The 23,996-nt window shown below is 34.8% G+C and overlaps 1 protein-coding gene across 4 annotated transcripts; it reads left to right on the top strand.

Annotated features, from left to right (window-relative positions):
- Positions 1-131: 131 nt before the first annotated feature.
- Positions 132-23,417, top strand: LOC140767834 (elongation factor Ts, mitochondrial). Of its 4 annotated transcripts, XR_012105627.1 has the most exons (10): positions 9,814-9,974; positions 10,426-10,733; positions 10,828-11,000; positions 11,402-11,491; positions 13,343-13,517; positions 17,573-17,757; positions 20,743-20,868; positions 21,284-21,372; positions 22,543-22,669; positions 22,893-23,417. XR_012105627.1 is itself a non-coding variant. In XM_073107904.1 (9 exons), the coding sequence occupies exons 2-9, from the start codon at positions 10,445-10,447 to the stop codon at positions 22,586-22,588; spliced, it is 1,173 nt and encodes a 390-aa protein (XP_072964005.1). In that variant the 5' UTR covers positions 132-432; positions 10,426-10,444; the 3' UTR covers positions 22,589-22,848. The 4 variants fall into 4 exon arrangements, 3 of the variants coding, with proteins under 3 accessions (XP_072964005.1, XP_072964003.1, XP_072964004.1); XM_073107904.1 differs by lacking the exons at positions 9,814-9,974; positions 22,893-23,417 and adding an exon at positions 132-432 and having other exon boundaries at positions 22,543-22,848; XM_073107902.1 differs by lacking the exon at positions 22,893-23,417 and having other exon boundaries at positions 22,543-22,848.
- Positions 23,418-23,996: the final 579 nt, after the last annotated feature.

Here is a 23,996-nt window from a genome sequence, read left to right on the forward strand (position 1 = left end):
AGCCGAGCCTGAGCTTAAGCCGGCTCGCTCAGGCTCGGCTCGATAGGCTCGGTATAAAAGTGAATAATAAAACCTTAATCCCCAAATCTCACTTTCCTTCTCCAAAAGACCAAAACTCCTGTCGGCTGCTGCATCGTTCTCCTCCCGCGAAGCTCCGCCTCACCTTCCTCCTCCAAGGCGTCGTCGCCGCGTCGTAACCTCACCATTCCTTCTCTAAGCCGTCGCCTCACCTCCCTTCTCCAAGCCATCGTAGCCTCACCTCACCATTTCTTCTCCAAGCCGTCGCCGACGCGTTGTCAGCCTCACCTCCCTTCTCCAAGCCGTCGTCGTCGCGTCGTCGCCTCACCTCCCTTCTCCAAGCCGTTGCCGCTCGTAGCCTCACCATTCCTTCTCTAAGCCGCCGCGTCATCCTCCTCCATCGACCGGCAAGAGGTATGATTTCTCTACTTACTCGTTTGTAGTATTATACTTTCTATATCATTTTAATGTTAAGGGCAGTTTAATCTTTCTGAATTAGGCATGATTTCTCTACTTACTAGTTTGAGAAACTAACCTGTCTGCCAATTTCTCGGAATTATATATTGCATAGGTGCACACCCGGTATAAGAACAAAGGTAAATTGCAGTTTAACCTCCTATAGTTTGGTTTCATTTTAATTTAGTACTGTCATGTACTTTACTTGGGGTACTAGTTTAGTTATGCTAATTTTTAATGAGAGAGCTTATACTGATTTAGATTATTATATCGTCTAGTTGTAATTTGTAAACCGATACGGTGGTGTAAAGATAGTCTGACTAAGTTACATTTTGAAATGATAATAAGAGTAATATTTGATGGAAAAGAAGAAGAAAAATAATAGAGAAATAGATATTAGTAAACTAGTACTAAGATAATTTATTGTTTAGTAATATACTTAGTATAAAACAGCTTATACTGAAATGGATATTAGGTTGTTTAAATCTTCTATAAGTATAAAACTAGTACTGCTGCTCAAGCTTATCTTCAATGCTTAACTGAAGATAAGCTTGAGCAATCTTCTATAAGTTCTTGTAGATATTAGGTACAAGGATCCTTACCTGTTCATGCCATCACAAAGCCAGGGCCAAAAGGCAAAAGTTTCTCTTATTACTCTAGTGTAGGGTTACCCTAATGGCCCAAAAATTGCTTCCTTCTGCCCTAGTGAGTTGGAATTAGTTGGCGCATCCGGAAGGAGGGCTCTATGTTATAGAGCTAACGGCCATATTCACTCCAATGGATCGAACTCTATATTTATTATTTAATTAATATAATATATATATATATATTATAAATCATTTAATATGTCATCTTGATATTATTTTTTTAATAAAAATATATTATTAGAAAACTCTCATCAACATCTTTATAATAAGGCTAATATTTAATAGTTTTAGAAATAATTTTAAATCACTATTTCTTTAATTATATGCATCGAAATTATATTACACAAAATAAAAATAAAAAATATTAAATAACTTAAATAATTTAATATTAGACTCATTTTAAAGATCTCACTTAGAGCTTTCCAATGGTAATATTTTTATTAAAAACTAATTATATACTCAGTTTAACTAACTAAATTATTTAACAAATGATACTAACAAAATTTAAAATTTTAGATTAAGCTTTTGTATGGCAAAATTGGCATTTTAAAAATTAAATAGTATTAGAGTCGGGAGCCTGGGACAAAGGTGGAAGACTTCACCACTCTCTTTCTTAGCATCCGCTTAATTTCTTTTTCAATGTTAAGATGTATTAGGTGAATTAACTCACTTTTAGTTAAGTCTAATAGTTAGACATCAGATCACTGTCAATTAAGCTAGTTAGAGGTCAGACTCAAGGTAGTTGTACAAACTCTTGGAGCTAGATGAGATATCTCATCTACAGTTACAAGATGAGATAAGTAATGGAAAAGCTAATTTCCATTATCTCTCTCTCCTCTTGAGCTCAACATGGTATAAGAACAAACCATCTTATTTGTTGTGATTTTTGATCGATTTATTGATTATTCTTGATATTTTTTCTATGGCGAAATATTCTTTAGCTTCCATGAATAATCCTCTTGCTACAAACAATTTAAGTATATCTGACATTGAAGAGTCATCAAATCTATACTATCTTCATCACTCTAATAGTCTTGTATTAGTTCTTCTCTTATAATAGCTTATTAGATAAAATTATGCCTTCTAGAGCCATGCGATGTTGATCACTTTTTCAGTGAAAAGCAAACTGAGATTTGTAAATGGATCTATCAGAAAACCTAAAGGTACTAATATAGATCATATTAATTCTTGGATAAAAAATAACAATGTTGTTATTTCTTGGATTCTGAACTCAACATCAAACGAAATTTCTGCTAGCGTTATTTTTTTCCTCTGCACATAAAATCTGGCAAGATCTAAATGAACGTTTTTCAACAATGTGATGGTCCTAAAATTTTCCAATTAAAGCGAGAGTTAATAAAGCTACATCAAGATCAAAATTTTGTTGGTATTTATTTCACAAAACTGGAAAATATATGGAAAAAATTGAGCAATTATAGACTTGTTTGTAATTATGGAAAGTGCACTTGTAAAGGTGTTACGAATCTGAATTCTTATTATCAAATAGAATATATCATGTATCATGTTCTTTCTTATGGGACTTCATGAGTCTTTTTCTCAAATCAGAGGATAGTTGCTACTCACGGATCCTCCCTTCTATCAAATAAAGTTTTCTCTTTGATTTCTGAAAAGAACATCGGAGAAAATTTTCTGATTTAGCTCATTTTAATAATAATTCTATTAGTAATATGACATTTACGGTCAAATCTGATTTCAATAAGTCTACTAGTCTTCTAATGCAAATTCTAATGATTAGAATTTTAATTATAATAGCTATAAAGGCCAAAGGAAAGATCATTTATATTGCACACATTGTAAATTTCGTGGACATATTATTGACAAGTGTTACAAGATACATGGATATTCTTCGGGTTACAAACCAAAATCTAGATATGCCTCTAATATTGTTGTTCATCAGATTTTTGCTGCTGAAGGCAAGGATGATCAATCTAATTTTTTTAGAGGTTTTGTTCAAAATCTCAACTCTACTCAACATCAATAGTTAATATCTATGCTCTCCAATCATCTCAATACTTCTACTAAAATCAATAGTGATCAAGATACTTCTCATAAAACCTATCTTACATGTATATGTTCTTTTGTATCTTTGAATTATATTTTTTCATCCAATCAATTTTGGATAGTTGAATATGGTGCTACTAGACACATATTTGTCACAAGTGTCTTTATTTCTTTGAAGAAAATCCAGCATGCCACAATTACTTTACCTAATAATACTCAAATTCCAATCTAATTATCTGGTGATGTTTGATTAAATTCTACACTATTACTTAAAGATTTTTGTTTGTCCCTTACTTCAAGTTTAATTTAATTTCTATGAGTACTTTAATCACTGGATCTCATCTTACTATCAATTTTATGCCTGAATATTTTGTTATCTGAGATTTCAATACCAAGAAGATGATTAGCATGGGTGATGAAGTTGAAAATTTTTATGTTCTAAACACTAAAAGTTTGAATTCAATTTTCGAGAATATGTCAATAATCTCTCAACCTATATCTGGCATAATAGACTTGGTCATATTTCATTCAAGAAACTTTAATAGTTTTAAAAACCAACTGTAGTGTGATGTTTTTAAACTAATAAAATTGATCATTGCTATATTTGCCCTCTAGCCAAACAACACATATTACTTTAGTGGATGATTACACAAGATATACTTGGGTTTCTCTTTTAAACACAAGTCTGATGTTGCTCCTATAATACCTAAGTTTTTTTAATATAATTTTAACCCAATTTAATGCAAAAATCAAAGTCTTCGGATTTAATAATGCTCCTGAATTATTATTCACTAATTTCTTTTAGTGAAAGAGAAGTTTTACATCAGTTTTTTTGTATTGTAATGCCCCAACAAAATTCAATTATGGAAAGAAAATATTAACACTCACAGCTGCTTATTTGATAAACAAAACTTCTTCCTTTTTGCTCAAACACAATACTCTATATAATCTTTTATACAATACCTCTCCAAATTACTTCATGTTCTGAATTTTTGGATGTCTAGCCTTTATCTCAACTTTAAATACACACAAAACTAAATTACAACCTCGAGCCAAGGTTTGTGTATTTATTAGATATATGTCTAGTATGAAAGGATATAAACTATATGATTTGGTTTTTAAACAAGTATTTGTCTCTCGGGATGTTATCTTTTATGAAGAAGTTTTTTCCTTTTACACAGCGCCAGCTTCATATTAGTTTATGGATCATTTTTTAAATTTAGTGTTGCGACATTCCTCTTTGGATTCTACTGATACTTCATCGGCTCAGAAATTTGATTTTTCTAAAAATTTTGTAGTAGCTCAAGATAATGATTCTCTTACTGCACATACTTCTAATTTTTCAAATCCTTCTCCAATTGATAACCCTTCTATGAATGATCAATATCATAATGTCATTGATCTAGAATTTCCTGTTCGAAAAACTACCAAAGTTACCAAGTGTATAACCAAGAATAAAATAAAATAATAAATAGATAAATAAATAAAGACATATAATAACGATGAGAGTGATAATGCACTTATCCTTAATCAATCTAAGAATTTTATTAGGAAATAGAAAAAAAAAATTATACCCATATCTCTTTAGAATTTATCTCCTTATATATACACTAGGCAATAAAAAAATATAAAGAAGAAAAAACCCTAAACTTTAGAGAGAAAGAGAGTACCGACTTAGTCGGCGGCAAACTTCGGCAGCGGTGAACTTTGGCGTCGGCGACGGACTTCAGTAGAGGTGACGGACTTTAGCATCAGCGGCAAAGGAGTGCAACAAAGGAAGGAGAAGAAAGAAGAAAGGAGGAGAAAAGAGAAGAACGGAGAAAGAAGGAAAAAGGAGGTGAAAGAGAAAGAAAAGAAAATGAGATTTTTTTTTTAAAAAAAAAGAGAAGATGTCTACGGCTACAGTACACACGGTATTGTAGCAGCAATAGTAAAGTCAATAGAAGGGAAGAAAAATGACTTCGGAAACAGTGATTTTTAAAGAAAATTTTAAAAATCAGAATTTATTTGGATAAGCATCAAATCAAATTTTCTCATTCATATTTTGTTTTATAATCCAACAAAATTAGTAGTAATTTTCTTTCATTAGATAAAATTTGTTTAAAGATGTTTAAATCTCTATGATGTCTTCTTTTAAGTATATTTATTGATTCATTAAAAATAGTGCTAATTAGACTTTCATGATTGTATTTTATTGGTTCATTAAATTTTTTTGGTTCATATAAATATTTATTTACTATTAGTATTTGTGATTAAGATTTAGAAATTTATTTTTAGAATAATCTCTTTTAAATAACGAGATAGATTGGATTTTAGATCTTTACCCTATGTTGTTTTTATGTAAATAGGATATAAAAGTTGATCATGATATTAGTGGTATATGAATTTTAAATTATTTGATTCAAAATGTATTGTCATATATGCATTATTTAATTTATGAATAATGAATTTTTGATAAAAATTATGAATCTAGAAATGTATGATCATGATTTGATTTGGAACTTATTTTGAGATATAAGTACTAGAAAAAGATTCTTAGAATGTAACATTGCGGTATGCTATCAAGTGACTTTGGCGAAATTAGAGAAAAGATTTCAGGATTTTCGTTCCAGTGATTTTAACCTTACACAATAGCTAGTGGAAAAGTCGGTAGGACAATGCATAATATCCATTGTGACCCTAGATGGATTGGCTATCTAGAAAATTTTCGGGCGCTATCCTAATAGTGACTAGATATTGCGATGTGGCCACAGGTTAGAATACCCATTTAAAAGAAAATATGATATTTTATCAGTTTTGTCGAGTATACAAGATTCTATTTTCAAAGTGATTTGTTCATATTTGCAAGTTATTGCAATATTCATAATTCATGCATTTTGAAAAAATTCTGAAGAATATATTTATTTTGACAAAATTGTTATATATAAGTTATCATTCATTGTGTATTATGTTATATTTATCACTTGTTGATTTTTTTTTGTCGTTAGATATATTCATGGATAGAGTAAGATTACTTGAGCATCAAGTTCATTAAACATCTATTTTTTAGGAGCAGATTAGAATAATTTAAAGTTTTGACTCTGGAGACCAAGCTCAAGATTGAAATCCTCAACATTAGGAGTCTTTGGATTAGTTCTAGTTATTTAGATTTTCTTTTCATGTCAGATTAGTAATTGTTGAACCTTATGAATTATTTAAATATTATTTTAGTTAGATTAATTTTTAAATTAAAATCTTTGACTTTATTCTAGTTATAATAAATTTTGCTTTTATTGGCTCATATTTTTTAGGATTATTTTCTGAGGTTACGTAGCATGTCATATCTCTAGGAAGGGTGTGACACCAAGCTACCTTTTTATCTAAGAGATTATCATTATTTACGAGCTTAGCAATTTTTACTTTTGGTATGAAATATCAAATCTCCAACTATGTTTTATATGGTCTTTCTAACTCTCATCGAAATTTTATCTGAATATTTCATTTCAATTCAAACCATAATTACATAACAAGAATGATTGGATTTTGTTGAGACATTTTTTCTCATTGCAAAACTAGTAATTGTTAAAATTTTACTTGTTCTTGTTGCTTCTCAAAAATGGCACCTTGCTCAGCTCGATATCAATAATATTTTTTTTCAGTTGTGATATCTTCAAAAAAGTTTATATGGATCTTCATCTTGTTTATACCAGTTAGAGGGAGCATCTTAAACAGGGAGAGAAGCTAGTTTGCAAGTTTAATAAATCAATTTATGGTTTTAAACAAACTTGAAAGCAATGACACTCTTTTTCTCAAGCTTTGCTAACTTTTGGTTTTGTGCAACCCAAGTCAAACTATTCTCTATTCACCAAAGGGACTGGTTCTTCATTTGTTGCTCTACTTATATATGTGGATGATATAATCATCATTAGTCCCAATCCTTATGCTATTTTTGTCCTAAAACAATTTCTTCAAACTAAGTTCAAGCTGAAGGACTTAGGTTGTCTTAAGTACTTTTTTAGGCTTTGAAATTACAGTATTTTAGCAAAGTCTTGTACTCTCTCAGCGCTACTATACTTTGCAATTACTTGAGAATACTGAATACTTAGCCTATAAACATACTATTATTTCAATGGATCCTAAAGTGCTTCTAAGTGCCACTGATGATGATCCACTTACTAACATATCTCACTATAGAAGACTAGTTGGTCGTCTTCTCTATTTGACCTTGTCCAGACCAGATATAACCTTTGTTGTTCGCAAATTAACTCAATTCTTATCTAAGCCTATATTACCTCATCTTCAAGTAATTCATTATCATATCTTTCGATACTTGAAGAACAATTCTAATCAAGGGCTTTTTTTTTTCCTCTTCTTTCTTTTTTACAACTTTGAGCATTTTCTAATGTTGATTGGGGCTCCTATCTTGATACTCGAAGATCTTTTGGAGATTTCTTTATTTTCTGGAAGCCAAGAAGTAAACAACGGTATCTCTACCTACAGCTAAAATTAAATATAGGGCTTTATCTCCCACTGCTAGTGAAATCACTTAGCTTCAACAGCTAATTAAAGATGTTCAAGTAGAAGTGCCTTTTCCAGTTATTTTATTATGTGATAATCAAGCTAGCATTCATATTGCATCTAATCCTTTCTTCTATGAGAGGACAAAGCATATAGAGATTAATTGCTATTTTATGTATAACAAAGTTGCTTCTAGCCTCATAAAACTCTTGTCGATTGATCTCAATATCAACTTGCTGACATCTTTACTAAACCTCTTCCTTATATTCTTTCCTTTGTTATACAAAATGATTGTTAAAGATATTTATGAGCCACCTTAAAGGGAAATATTAAGATGTATTAAGTGAGTTAACTCACTATTAGTTAAGCCTAGTTAGTTAGACGTCATATCACTGTCAGTTAAGTTAGTTAGTTAGAGGTTACATTCAAGTTAGTTGTAACAAACTCTCGGAGCTGTATATATATCTCATCTATAGTTGCAAGATAAGTTAGGTATCAAAAAAGTTAATTTCCATTCTTTCTTTCTCTCTCTCCTTCCTCTTGAGCACAACATCTAACAAAATAGTACAGTATCTTTGATTGACAAGCCAAGAACTTCAATTAACACACAATTAATGTAGCAACATCAAAATAGGCAAATATGCTTGAAAATATTGATATACGAAAATTCAACTATAAGCTTACATTTGCAAGGTATGCAATTGTTTATTTTATTATGATCTATACAAGTAAATTTATTTAGAAAAACTTGAGTCCCTATATAAAGTGTAAGCTCAAATCCACTATATATCGTTTCAATTATCAATAAAATTTCTCCATTGCATTTGCGTCCCTTTCTATATAATAGAAAGTAGAAACCTAGTAGAGCCCTTTGTTTCCTAATTATCGTAACTCATAAGTTAACTATGAAATTCATAAATTAAATATAAAATTCTGATTGTAATTCATAATTTTTTACAAAATTCGTAATTAATTTATAAAATTTGTAAATTGACTATTAAATATGATCAGATAAAAAAGGGGAATGAAAATGAGTGAAATAGATATTACCCTATTCAAATTTTTAGAAATACTTTATAGATCCATAATTAGATATTACAACTTATTCGCAGTGTAGATTAAGTATTTTTAGAGAAAATCAAACAATTTTAATTAAGCAATTCTCTATTTTTGAAAGATTGCTTATAGCTTTTGGTTATTTTAGCAACATAGATTAAGTTATGTTTTAGAGGAAACAAAGCTATTTCTTTTGTTCTTCTTTTTGTTGCTAATATTTAACTGCAAAATTTATAAATATAACTGTGAAATTTATAAATTAACTACGAAATTCATAAATAGCTAAACGGATTCGCATACTTATTAGCAAGTCAAACAAATTATTAAATAAATAATTCTAACTACCTCACCACTATTTCTGATTAGTCTATTACTTTATTAATTAAAAAGTGATTAAAGATACTTGTATAAGAAAAAGAGAAAGAAAATAATTAAGAGATATAAGAAGTAGTAGTAGAACAACAACAAGAAGAAAAAGAATATGAGACTACTTCTCTCTATATTATAGTGTCTCATTAACATTAATGATGCACTAAATTACAGAAATACAAATTTGGAAGGAAAAATTTAGCGGGCGCACTCGGCTAGTTAGCTTGGCGCGTGTCCCAACCAATCCATTGGTGCAACCTCAGCTCTTAATGCTTCTCCTCTATTAGCAACACGTCCTCCACCATCTCCTCCACGGTGCTTTGCCTAAAGGTCTTGACGTTGGCTTGGATATCACCGCGAATACTCGATAAAAAGGCGCTCTATCGATAAATATCAGACCATGGTGGATCACATCGGCTATGGATGTGCTCGAACTCTTCCACGTAGGCCACCATCCAACATCTTTTGGCACACCTTGCCGAGCATAGCATGGGAGTTGTCATACCCGATTGGATCAAATTACTTGTACAAGACATCGGTGAACTCGGCCCAAATATGAAATTAACTATGTGAGCTAATAAAAAATATTGCACTTGCAAAGCAAACCAAAGATAGGTCTGAGTGATAAATTCAAAAACCTACTGTTTATTAAAGGCTATCAAGATAGGATAGGGGAGGTGACAAACAGTCTTTATACCCCAGGAAAATCTATCCAAACACTTTGATCCGATCTGACCCGACTCAACCCGCCCGTTGACGAGGTATGCCCTCTGTCGGGTCCGGGTTTCCGAAACTAAACCTGGTCCGAACCCGGGACACGACCATCGGGTTCATCAACCAAACCCCGAATCTAAAACCCTCCCTCTCTCCCTCGCTCGATCTGCGCGACGTTAAAGCAGCGGAAACAAGGTGGATTTCGTAGGGTTTAGGGTTTTAATTGATTATTTCAAGTGTCGGTAAATTCTCTCTTCTTCTTTTGTATCTGTGGAAGGTTCAAGTTTTCTCAACGATTTGTTGATGCTAGTGATATTAATGTCTTTGTTCTTTTGTCGTTGTGATCTGTTTGGTGAAATCTCTGAGCTTCTTCTCCTTCTCCTTTTGAGGATTGTTGATATTAGAGACGGTTGTCTCTCTTCTTCTTTGTTTCCTCAACGCCGCTCATGAAAAGCTCCGATTTTTGCTTTTACTATGGGGCGATCTTTGAGTTATCTACTAATGATTTTACTCCAATTTCATCTTCTTTTATGATTATGTTTCATTTTCTTTTTTTTTTTTTTTGCTCTAACCATGATAATTTACTTGCTCTAAGATGGAACTCAATGGTCTAGCATACTAACTGTAATCATTCTTATCATGTTAGAGTGGTGTTCTTTTCAAGAATGGCTTTTCGTCAAGGTGCCAGGAGACCCATACGGTTCCTAATTAAGGAACTGAATGCTTGTAGGCAACCTAAGAATGATTTCTTCTGTCGGGCATATGGAGCTGATCAATTATCTGAAGTTAAATGGATGGAACACCGGGATCCTCTGCGTTCAGTGTTCTCTAGAAGATTTAGTACCGATATTTCAGCCTCGGAGCAGATGAATCTAATTAGACAGCTTAGGGAGCGTACAAGTGCTCCTATAAAAGATGTCAAATTTGCTCTAGTTGGTTGCAATTGGGATATTGGTAAATTTATATATATTTTTAATTTGATCATGTTGTGAGTCTTTATGTAGATCCTTAAATGCCCAGTTCCGTACTGATTAGTGGCTTAATACAGAGGCTGCACTGAAGGACCTGAGAAAGAGAGGTGTGGTGCTTGCTGGAAAGAAGTCGTCACGGATTGCTGCTGAGGGTTTACTTGCAGTCGCACAAGATGATAAAAGGGCTGTTGTCATTGAACTTAACTGCGAGACAGACTTTGTTGCGAGGAATGAAGTGTTCCAACACCTGGTTGGTAATTGACTCTTTATGATCTTAATAAGTTATAAAGTCTTTCTTCTGCATATTTTATTTAGTCATAAATTTGAATTTTAACATTGCCGGACTGCTTTTCTAGGAGATTTTAACTTTTGCTTTTAACTAACACCAAGTAGTAACAATTGTTGTTGCAGTAGTAATAGTAATTGTTGTTCTTCATTGTGCATTCTTTCTCTGCCTTCTTGCTTTTGCTTCATTTAATATCAGCCATGTTTCTGAGAGGAAGAGCTTATTTACATGTAACTTCTTTTCCAACTCATGCTTCCAAAAGACACTAGATTCTTGTTTGCTATTGTGGCACAGGTAAGCGTATTTCTCACTCTATTAGATTTCCTGCGATCTTAGATTTTTGCTCATCTTTCTTTATTTTGCAGGCTTCATCTTTGGCCAGGACTGCTTTATCAGTTGAACGTCCTGTTGAACATATTCAAGCAGCTTTTCCTTTTGGACCTGAATACCTGGAGGTACAACATATCCAGATTCACTGGTCTTTTATTGTTTTCACTTAATTACTCACAAGATTTTTAAGATTGTAGGCATAAATGAGCAGGCAAAGTGCCACTTGTTGCCCAGGCACTTGGTGGTGTCCAAGTGGAAATCCCAGAATCTGCAGTTTAGAAATGATCAAATAAACCAAAAAAATATTAAAGAAAAGTTAACATTAATACATAAAATCAATAATAATTTGTTGCAGTCCACTAATAAGCAGTAACCATAATAGACCATTGTAATCCAAAAAGCTATCAGCATCTAAGACAACTGGTCTGGAATATCAAGGTAAAGTAAAACATGATAAAGTTCACTAAGACGGGCACCTAGGCAAAACAAATTAAGAATGTATTGGGGTTCAATCGATCTAGACTTCAATTTTGGAATTTATGTATAGTTAGGTTAGGGCAAGCCGTAGAATATGAAATCGGTGGCAGATTTGGGTGTGGGAGTAGTCTAAATCGATGAGAAGAATGCACTGGTGGAGGAGATTTGGGCAAAGGATGTAGTTTACTAAATGATTGAAGCTAGATCAGCCAAAACTTAGAGTTAGTTGAACGTAAGAGAAGGAGAGCGAGAGAGATGAAGACAAAGACAAATAATCCTCAAAATAATCAATGTTTAATCAAAAAGGGGCTGCCGAGACACATATTTATAAGCTAGCTCACGTCCGAAAGACCCCTAAAGATTCCAAATATAAAGAAAACATGTCCAGAAATACGAAACAAATTCAGCATTGGGTTTGCTCTTCGATTTGCCATAGATTGAGTCCGAATTTGAATAAACTTTGAATATGAAAGTTGTAGATCATGATTTTACCGATTTTATCCAAGTGGTTTCATAATATTTGGATGTCGTATAAATATCTTTTGAATATTTTTCTAAAATTGCGCCTATTAACTGAATTGAACTTAGCTAATTAAAAAAACTTTAACCTACTTAGATTCTAAGCAAACCACATTAGCAGAATAAATAAAATAACTAGACTTGATCCATCGAGCCCAATGTCTCCTTAATGTGATCCGATTTGATCCGGTTTGCATTGGATTCCATCATATATTAATGCTTGTAAAGGAGTTATATTGCTTTGATTATTTTCCCACATTTAGGTTTTTCATCATTATCTTTCTTATCACTATGGGCTACTTCTTCATGTAGCTGGCTATCTCTAAAGTGGTATATCTCTAAAGAGGTGTAGGGTAACATTATAAGGAAACTTGCTTCATTTTATCCCAATTGCAAACCACAATACTTGCATAAACGGCTTAAAAACTTGGCTGAAATGTACTAGCCCCTCTTTTTATTCCTTTTCTTATTTCTTTCCTTTTTCTTTCTTCATTAGCACTATTCAGGGATTCTATGGTAAATTGAAGATTGAAATTAATTCCTTTAGACGTCTTTGCACTCTAAATGTCCCTTTTCTTGCAAGAATCTCCCTCCATCTTCTAGATGTGCCTTTTCTTATTTGCGCGTACCTTCATTCTACAATTTGTGGGGTTACATGCAAGCGAAAGAGAGAATGAATTTTGATTATTTTGTTTCTATTTTCTAAGGATAACCCTAGGATACACATGCTAAAAGCAATGATTTTGAGGAGTATAAATGCAAAAACAAGGTTTTTGTGGGAATACATGCAAATATCGATTTAGAGGGGCATGCATGCAAATAAGGGCTTTAGAGTGGTATACACACAAAAGACCGTAAAATAAATCTAGTCATCCTTTATACACTAGATCATCCAAAATAAAAGTTGCTTATTTTTTAGTCCATACTTATTTCTTAGTGTAAATGCAGGAAGTTCTAACAGAGGTTATTCCAATTTGCAGAACTTGAATATCAAATTGGACCATCCAAAACTTAGTGGAGAGACAAATGTGCAAGGAGCAGTTACAGAAGTTTCTGCCATGGTTGGGGAGAACGTGAAATTCAGGAGAGGTTTCGTGTTGTCTACAACTTCGCATGGTGTTGTCTCATCTTATCTTCATAATTGTCCTCAGCCAGGTAATTCCATTATTTATTGTGGTAACAATGTTGGGCAAGTTGATTAGTGTTTTCCATCTGAATAGACCAAGATTCACACCCAAAGAAAATTTTTATTGTCTTGCTGTGGACTTATATAGCATATCTAACATTTTCCTTGTTCCTACCAATTGGACCTCATATATTTATGACTAATCAGTCTGGATGGTGCAGATTGTTTGTTAGTTGACCTTCTTGTCATTAAAAATTTTATAACAATATATTTACCTTGTTTTATGACCTTCTGGATGCTGTTATTCAAAGCATATATGGATTTTCAGAGCATGTTATTTAGCTATGATTAACACTATTGGAAGGTATCAACTATTGGCAGTGTTACCTAGCCAATTTAAGTAACAGTATATATGGCTATCTCAGAGGAGTTCTGTCAACATTGAAAATGGTTCCAGAAGATGGCGATTTGTTTTTTTAGTCTAGTTGAGATAGCAAACCATGTTCCCAAAGGAAACTAGTTGGTGCTTCTTCGCAAAAACCAATTGTGTATGGGTAAATTTATGCAAACCTAGATCTGGGGGGAGAATGAGACATAAGTTGAGGTAAGGACATCTTAACTTTTCTTTTCTGATATTTTGTGCTATTGGTTGGACACCAAAAGCTATACCAATACACTAGACAGTAGACATACTATCAGTTGCTGTGGAGTAAATGTTTAGTGAGTAGTTTATTCTTCACAAGCCAAATGTTTGGTTGCTTATTGTTTGTAATAAATGTGTCATTTCTTTATATATTTATAATTCTCAAACTTGTAGTTAGATATATCAACCAGCAGTTGGAAGCAAACTACTCCCCGACATTAATGTTGAATTTTATAATTGAGGAAAAGGATATGCATGTCACAATTTAGTTGATAGTTCATATATTAGTGTCCGAATTGGGACTTGTGAGGCTATTCATTTTGAAGTGTGTTTTAACTTTTAAGTTAATAGTGAATTTGTGCTTGGACTCAGATGATTAGTTGTTAATGTTTTGGAAGATTTAGTACCACTTTGTAAATTTTACATATTACACCATGTCAACAAGAACTTACAAGAAAGGAACAATCTCCTATACCTTTTATAGGCAAAATATTTTTTGTTGTCTTATTTTAATGTAAGATGGATCTACCTTGTATGGAAAGTTGGTCCACTTGGTCACTATGTGAGGCAGAGGCAGATTAACAAAGTTTAGGTGTTATAAGATCTAATTTTTCTTTACCTTCTTCCATGTGGAGGAAGGTTCAAGCCATGGAAACCACCTCTCCAATAATGGAGGTACTTCATATATCTTACTCTCCTAGTGCCCCTAGACCCTGTAATGGAGGGAGCCTTGTTTGCTACGGTGCCTTCTACCTCTCTTTTTTTGATGATGTAAAATTGTGAACTTTGGTTATCACATGATAGCATGACCTTTGACTTACAAGTTGGGGCCAAGAGGTAGAGGTGATCATTGGGTGGGCTAGGTCAAGTTTGCGCCGGACTAAAATTGTCTAGCTCATTACCGCTTATTGGCCTGTGAGAGAGCAGGCTCATATTAGACAGGTTAGGTCGGGCTTAATGGGTGGGTTGGGTGAGATGCTGAACGGGTCGTCTTCATTCCTTCATGGCTCCATCTTCGTTTTCGCCTTTGTCTCTGGAGTAGAGAGAGAAAGGTGTAGGGATTAGGGAGCCGTTGAGAGCTAGATTCCATCTCCTCTCACCATCTCCTCATCTGCACGGCTGCACCCTCATTAGCTCTGGAGGTAAGTGATCTCAGGAACGGTAGAGGTGGAGGTGCTTTGCTGTTAGTGTTTGCTCTCATGTTTTGCTCGCTTCTTGTCCTTCTCGTCATACTTCTCAGCCTCTACAACTGCTTCTCTTCCGATTTGTCGCCTTCTTTAAACCCTAGATTTTTTTTTCCTCTCTTTGATCTTGGGATCTTAGTTATTGGACTACTTTGTGTGCTGGTGCTTGGGTTCGCGGGATTTGAAGAGATCTGTGGTGGTGACATTGAAGAGGCGAGCCATGACCCGACAAAACAGACCTCTCTCATTGCTCAGTGGTAGCTCGCTCAACTTTAGTAGCCGATGAGAAACCACAATGGGGGTTTCTCTTTTCAAAGGCTCTCTCTCAGCCTACATGTTATGCCTTGCTTCGTCTTCTACTTCCCTACTTGGCAAATGAGAGATCTATGTTGCTTATTACTTTCCCCCTTATTCTTCAACTCCTTTTTAAGGTAGGCGGCTAGGGTGAGCTGATGATATTTGAGTTGTTGGATAAGTAAGATCAAGGCCCATCAGGAGCTAGCTGCTCTGCCTTGGTTCGAAGAGGGGAGAGAGATGAATTAGAGGAGCGCAAGGGCTGGGCTTATGGGCAGGTTTCCTGGCCAAGCCTCGAACCGGGCTTTTGGGTCGGGCCTACGGGTGGACAAAGGGCTGACCCATGCCGCCCATTGCCAATTCGTGCTAGGAATGAGTTGAGGCCAAACTAAGTTCGAGCCGAGACGGGCATGGGCAGTTGGGCCAGAACCTTTGCCAAGAGGATATGTTGTTGCTCCATACGATTCCTTGTACCAAGATTTTTAAGGAACTGAGTAGAAATAAGTGTACAACTAATTGTGTATTCATTTCTTTAATAAATGTTACTAAGGCAGAATGCTTGAAAAAGGATGAGAAGAGCAAGAAAGGGCATTGTGTCTTTGAAGAACAAGGAAAAAGGTAGATACAAAAAATCAAGTGAACCAATAGGTCCAATACTCACAAATTGAGGATGCTAAACATTGTCATGAAGGGACTTTGGTCTAGTTCAGTAGAGATTTAGGTAAAGCTTTATTGGAGTATCGGTACCACAAGATTAAGGAAAGCATGTGACAACTATTTAGGATGCAGTTTTGCTTTGTCAATGCTAATTTGAGAAGAAGGCTACCTGAAGTAACAGTAGCTCTTGTTAATGTATCTCATATGTGATGCATATCTATTTCTGAAGAGTTAAGATCACTATCGTTGTCATCAACATCATCATCCAAGTTCTTTCCAGGCTTGCTTAAGATGGGACCTGTCAAACTTGAGAAGTCTCTCAGAAGAATTGACGAACTTCTGCAACCAGAATCAATCTCCTATAAAATCATGCCAAAATTTTGATATAAAAAAATCTACATGTCGAATTGGTGAGTAGAGTTATGTTTGCAGCTTCAGCTCAAACAAATGAATAGCAACCCCAAATAATTTGGATCCACGAGCTGCTTATGACCTTATATTTTCTGATAAAGCTTAAATATTATATTATAGTTTTGTAGCTAAACATAAGAAAAAGTTGGAGAGTTGTAGGTAAACAGAAGTTTAGAGAAGGAATGTACAAGTTCCTTGACAGTAGAAACTCTAATTTAAAAGTTGTTGCTATAAGTATAGGACCTCTCCTAGCAAGAATGCATATGCTGTGATAGGATATGACCCGATAGATCTATCAAATAATGGATAAAAAGAGAAGAAACCCTAACCCCCTGGCTAGACTTGAGAGGTAAGAGATAGAAAAGAAAATACTTTATTGATTGCTAAACTCAAGTAAAACATCCTGTAAATAGTCTTCCAATCGGACTAATCACTTAGGGAAGGAAAACAATCCAAAATAAATCCTAATCCAACACAAACTCATAAAAATAAATAAATTAACATAGGTATTCGCCATCGGGCGTTCAAATGTATTGGAGAGTTTCTCTCAGGTTAAAACATCATGGACTTGTTTGTATGAGCCAGGCGAAAGACGAACTGGTGTTCGAACACCCGGCTAGTCTTCAGCTGATTATCCTCCTCCACAAGCCATCTGCTGCTGTCTCCTCCAATAAGTGAACTATAATGGAGTGGTTAGACCTCCATTCCTATCATACTGAAAATTGTGACTTATCATGGTTCAATTTTTGTATTTCTATTTGTCTTACTATTGGTCTTCGTACCTCCTGTTATCTAGTTCTATCTCTAACTAAGGTGTAAGGCTTTATTGCATTTCAGTTCTGTACGTTGCTTTTAAACAATATTTGTCATGTGACCTTAATTTTTGTTTCTTCAGGATTGGGCCGTATTGCTGGGTTGCTTACCCTTGAGGTAGATGATAGAAATGCTTCACTTGATGCTCTCCAGCGTGTTGGCTCTTCAATAGCAATGCACATAGTGGCCTCAAAGCCATTGTTCTTGTCAAAGGAACTTGTTCCTGATGAAGCAATCCAGAGCGAGCGTGACATAAATAAATCTCAGGTGATTAACGTTGGGAACTTAGGATGAAAAAATTTGTTATATACTTGGCATATAAAAGAAAATAAATTTCACACATTTAGAGATAGCCTTGTCAGAACTAAGAACTGTAAACACATGCAACATGTAATTATTTTAATTCATCAATATATTCCCACTATCTTGTTTAGTGGAAAAGGTGAACTGAAAGTTTAGGATCATATGCTTCTGAAGCTTCTAATTACCCTAAACCATTTGTAGATAATTGCTTTGGATGAAGGCATTTGTTTGCACACTTGATAGTCCTTATAGATATAATAGGGTGAAAGTTTTCCTAAGCCTAAGGTGTACCTTCTATTTGTAAATCAGCGATACCTTTTGGGTTCATTTTATCCACAGTATGCTAGTCTTCACATTGCTGCAACCTATTCCTCATAGCATTATGAACTACTCTTTTCGTAACTCCTTCAAATGAGTTTTCTTATTAAAAAAGTTACTGAATATTGAAATAGGAACTTTGATCTTTTTATTTGTGTTCGACAGGGTAGATATAGAACTAGATTGGTTCACTCATTTTCCTTACAGATGTACTTTGCATGAGTGGACGATAAATCAGGTTGAAGATGACATAAGGGGAAGAAAAGTACAAATAGCAATGAACTGAGGTGACAGGATATGTAAACTGATCTTAGTTTGCAAAGTGTTTTGCCCAAAATTAATCTAGATAGTAGGGGGTTTGCGGCTGTGCAAGTGAATGCAATTTATTGTGCCTAAAAGGCTTTTTTTTGTTTCCTGATACTAATAATGCTGCATTATTGTTGAGTCGAGCTCTAGAAATCTGGCCTGGTGGATAACTTGTTTAAGGTTTCAGTGTAATCTAAATGGAAAAGCTGAGGACTTCTTTTATAGATAACATTAATCTGTAGAAAGCTTAAAGCATAGAACAGATATGACACAATATGAATACGTGGATACTACAAGTCTTAGAAAAAAAGGATACAAATACGCAAAGGATATGTAGGGTGTATATATATATATAGATATACTCATATATTACAAACAAAAAGAATATATATACATGTGCATGCTTGTATTATATTAAATTAAGGTTATTATTTTTTTATTATTATTATAACTACTACTACTACTTGTGGTAGTGTATCTCTAAGCATATCTTTAACTTATCCAGTGATAAAGCTAATCATGTATAACAAATTGTTAGATTCTTATATTAAGAGCAAAGATATTGATCTATTACCCATGAGTTGGTTATGCATCTGTAGCATGAATTCCTAATATTGTTTCCCTTCAAATTCATAGATCATGCACAATAAAGTAACATCAAGGATCAGTTTTGTCGCAAAGAGAACCTTCCTAACCTAGTAGAAAACATCTAATCTGAGTTGTCTTTGAACTCTATAAAGTCTAAGAAATATCCTGACAGTATCTCAGAGTAACTTTTTATACTTTTAATTTGAAAAAAAAAGGATATGTAAAGGATGTACTTAACTTGTATTCGTGAAGCACTCGAGGAATACCGTATCCGATAAGGTGTGGCGAAATTTTTTGAAGTATTTGGTTTTTCTTGGTAGAAGCTTGGGTCTATGATATTTTGCGGGGGAAGACAAATAGTTCTCAAATGTCACTACACTCATGTGATTTGAAATGATAGCCATTATTTTTCTATCTTCTTATTTCAAACAAGTATTTTTGGATTTTTTTTTTAATATTTGTCCTCGTATTTTCATTCTCCATAGTTGTTTTTAATTTTAAAAACTAAAAATCACACAGATATCTCTTAATAATTATCTTTCACTTTTTTTTCGTTTTGCTCTTCAAGGTTCAAACTTATTTGTTGAGAATATTTGGCATATTGCTTATGGACTATGTTTTACTTAGAAAATTGAGTCAAGTATTTGGTATAATGCTCATGGATCATGTTTTACTTACAAAAATTGAGTCAATTATTTGCTATAATGCTTATGGATTATGTTTTACTTGTCAAGCGTCAAGGCTAGCATTATTAAATATGTTTCATCGTGATACTGGGGCTATTATTAGCTAGAGTTTGGGCCTTTTAATCTAAGGATATATATGTAGCTCATGGCTTGTTTAAGTACTCACATGCCACAAATTAATGTACTTCTAGCATGTAGGAGAGATAATGTGTGCACCCACACCCATTTAAACCCCACCACCAGCCCCCACCCTGCACCCCAAACAAAAATCCTACCTCTTGCATCATTAAGTTGTGACAAAATTTTCAAAACTACTTGTTCATTATTCGACGGTGGCTAGCACCTAATGAGGGTGATTGAACTCACTGTTGGACGGATAATGGTCAATATCTGGGATAGGTTGAGAGTACATGGAGAGAAGTCAGCACAAAAGACGGTAAGACAACTAAGGTCAAGCTATTAGTTATTCCTTGTGTGTCTTACTTTCTTTGACCTTGTAATTACAGAGTCAGTTGAACTATTTGACTTAGATAGCTTAACTTCGTCATCTGATGACCTACTAAATCTGTTCACTAATTTGTAAGTTGATTCGTGATTGTATTCATGAGTACTAGCCCTCTCCTGTTCATATTTTGTCAACTGGAGGGTATGCTACAAAAGAGGTAGCTGTTGAATTCTTTGTTCAAGGTAACTACTACACATTTGGACACATTGTGGTATGTAAGTAAGTAAATTACATTACTTTATTACTTACCTCACATGAGTAATGCTCCACTGGAGGACATTCCGGAATCCAAATACAAGAGGGCTGTTCTATTTCCTTAATGAAATGAATAGGAACCAAATTCATCATTCTTCATCCCACATTCCCACCCAACAACATTGATCGAGGAAACCTTGCCCAGGGAACTAAAAGTTAGGTTATGTTAAATTACTGTTGTTTATGCTCTTCTAATGAGAACATAAGCAAGCATGCGTCTCCTTACGTGTATGTTTTCTAATATTAGGGCTGTTTCTAACTTTCCTTCTTTCTTCTTTAATTCTTTACCAGGCTGAAAGTTCAGGGAAATCCCAAATGGCCATTGAAAAAATGGTGGAAGGTCGTTTGAGGAAGTATTTTGAAGAAGTTGTGTTGTTGGAGCAAAAGTTTGTTGTGAATGACAGTATTAATGTCAAGGTATTTGAGAGGCAACTTCTATTTGGTCTGTGCCCTGTACTTTCCATTATTATTATTATTTGTTATCTCGTGTTCGAGGGCATCAGTTGGTAATGTTTTTTTTCTTGCATCTAAGATGTCATGATGTTTAGTTAGAGACAACCCCTTCAGTAATAAGGGTAAAGGTGCATATATCTTTCCTCCCTAGACCCTACAGTAGTGAGAGCCTTGTGCACTATTATGCCATTTATAATTCTAAGTTTTTCGAAGATAGATCTCTTGTTGTTTTATAATGTTTCTGCAGCTTCCAATTTTAGTGCCTTTTAATTTTCTTTTTGGATTCTGTGTTAACTCACTTTTTGTTATAGATACTTTATTAGGGGTTCTTATGGTAGAAATTATCACACGGTATTGATTCTCGTGATATTTCCTGCAGACGGTGTTGAATGAGTTATCTAAAGAAATCGACTCTTGTGTAAAGATTGGTAACTTCCTCAGGATGGAGATTGGAGAAGGAATTCAGAGGTAAATTATGTTGGTTAATTTACAAAACTGCTATACCAGAGATAGTTGGTTGTGAGAAGAATATTACTATTGCATCTGAAATTTACATTTGCCACCTAAAACCTTTAGACATATAGGTTAATATATCTGCTTTTTATGAATTATTAACTAGCTGAGAATGAAGGGTAGAGGGGACTGCAGTATCTAAATAAGTTGCCAGCAGAGATGATTATGTAGATTTAGGGCTGTCAAGCTTGACGAGCGGCTCGGGCTTGGCTCGGTTGAAGCTCGAGTCCGGATCGACTCGGTCAAAGCTGAGCCGAGCCCAAGCCGCTGAAACCGGCTCGATATTAATTTTGAGCCGAGCTTGAGCTGGAGCTGGCTCGCTCATGCTCGGCTCGATAGGCTCAATATATAAACTCATCAAACCCTAAATCTTAAAAAATTCCAAATCTCAACAAATCCCAACAACCTCCATCGCTCAAATCTCAAATTCTCAAAGCCACCAAAACTAATCCTTCTTCCCCACCGTCGACCCTCCTCTTTCCTCACGTCGACCCTCCTCCTTCTTCCCCACGGTTGACCCTCCTTCTTCCCCACGGTCGACCCTCCTCCTCCTTCCCCACGGTCGACCCTCCTCCTCCTTCCCCACCGTCAACCCCTCTCCTCCTCCACCATCCAGCGTCCTGATCTCTGGCGTCACGAGATCAAGGAAGCTGAGGTCTCGGAGAGCAGAACGGGCGACAGCGGCAGGACGGGGAGTCTCCTGATGGCGGAGACGAGTGCGAAACTCCTCGTGCCTTCTCGGTTCGAACCTGCGCAACTCCCACGTCCATCGGTTCTTCTGCTCTACCATTGCGGGCCGTGGGTTGGGTAGTAACTTGAGTGGTGAGAAGCGAGAGAGAGAGGAGACGAGGGCTTGATAATAGGCTCGGGCTCGGCTCGGGCTCGGTCTGGCCCAGCTCGAGTTAAGCTGAGCCGAGCCTGAGCAGAATTAGAAGGCTCGAAAGTCATTTCGAGCCGAGCCTGAGCCATAGCCGGCTCGCTCAGGCTCGGCTCGTTTACACCCCTATGTAGATTATATAGGCTCACATATTCGTCTTCGCCTTAAGGTTTAATCACTTATCCTTTATGTATTGTGACATTTTTAATCACTTTTGAAATACTGAAGATGATGCAATGATTTTGCAGGCTTGATGTCTCTGAGGCACCTCGAAATGTAGTGAATGCTGCATAAGTTTTCTGGGAATATGTGATGGATATTATCTTGAGAGTATACCCCCAATTTTATACCTGCGAAGGATGCTTCTCTTTGCAGGTGCATTAGATTTATTAAACACTTGTACTTGGTTGCCTGGTTCTACTGTCTACATCATGCTTAGTTTTGTGTTTCAATCAGTGTAATCAAATGAGATAAATTTTGCAGGAATAAACTGTTTTCTGTACGAAATATGATTATCTATAAATTTCTAAAAATGAGCCTTACATAATTTTTTTTCCTTATTTTGAGATGATTCGGATACTAGTTATTGCGATTGCAGGTTTTGACTCATTCGGTATAAAAATTTAAGGTCAATTGTCATGATACCCATTTGGGGTCTTTGAGTACAGCTCATGAAGAGATCAATCACATGAGCAGGTGGAGTGTTTCTGGTGGTAACTTAGCCAGATGATCATAAACAAAGTGTTAGAAGGACTATAATAAAACTCTATAGCACACTACTATTAGAAGCTTGTTCATGTGAACATTTGAAAAGTAGAGGTAATGTAGCCAATGCATGTGGCTCCTTTATCCACCTGCTTGAAGACTCTTGCAGTTGAAGTCTTTTAACTCTGACAATAAAGTTGCAGTTGAAGTCTTTAAGTTCTTTGACAATAAAGTTGCAGTTGAATTCTTTAATTCTTTGACAATAAAGTTGCAGTTAAATTCTTTACTTCTTTGACATTAAAGTAGTAAGCTGTAAGTAGCCTGTGGATATTTCAGGTATGTAAATTATTAGGGTTTTTGCATGTATACCCTCCAATTTCCTTTTGTGTGCATACTGACTGTTGTAAATTTTTCATTTGCATCTATGCCTTTCAAAACGCATTACTTTTGCGTCTGATACCCCTGGGGCTATTTTTGATAACTCTTTCATTGTTGGGAGAATTAATAAAAACAAAATGAGATTTTGCTCAGAAGGTTAAAATGGTTGATGTTTGTACTAGTATTGTCTGAGTTTGAATCTTAGCAGACTTCAGTTTAATTGGAATACTATTAAAGTTTGAATTTCTCTTTAGAAAACACCACTTTGATACCACCAATGTGGATATTTGCTGCTGCTTTTTCTTGTTTGGAGAAATATTGCTTGTTTAAACACCACAAAGTTGATGTTTATTTAATTGAAGAACATGCTCAGTAACAGCCATGATCCTCCTTTTCCACTAGAAGATAATCTCTTGACCTTCCTAATATGCCATCCTTTTTCTAAGAATCTCCTTTGGCCTGCTCTCTTTTGAGGAAGGCATCTCACCTTTTAATTTATACTCTCACCATGTTCTCTACTTTGATTAAGCTATAGGAAATTATGTATCATTGTCATGACTAATGATGTACTCAAGAGTTTTTCAATTTAATTACTATTCCTTTTGCTTATCTCATGCCC

This window comes from Typha angustifolia, chromosome 9 (assembly GCF_048772165.1).
Source record: "Typha angustifolia cultivar Huaian chromosome 9, ASM4877216v1, whole genome shotgun sequence".
Lineage (NCBI taxonomy): Eukaryota > Viridiplantae > Streptophyta > Magnoliopsida > Poales > Typhaceae > Typha > Typha angustifolia.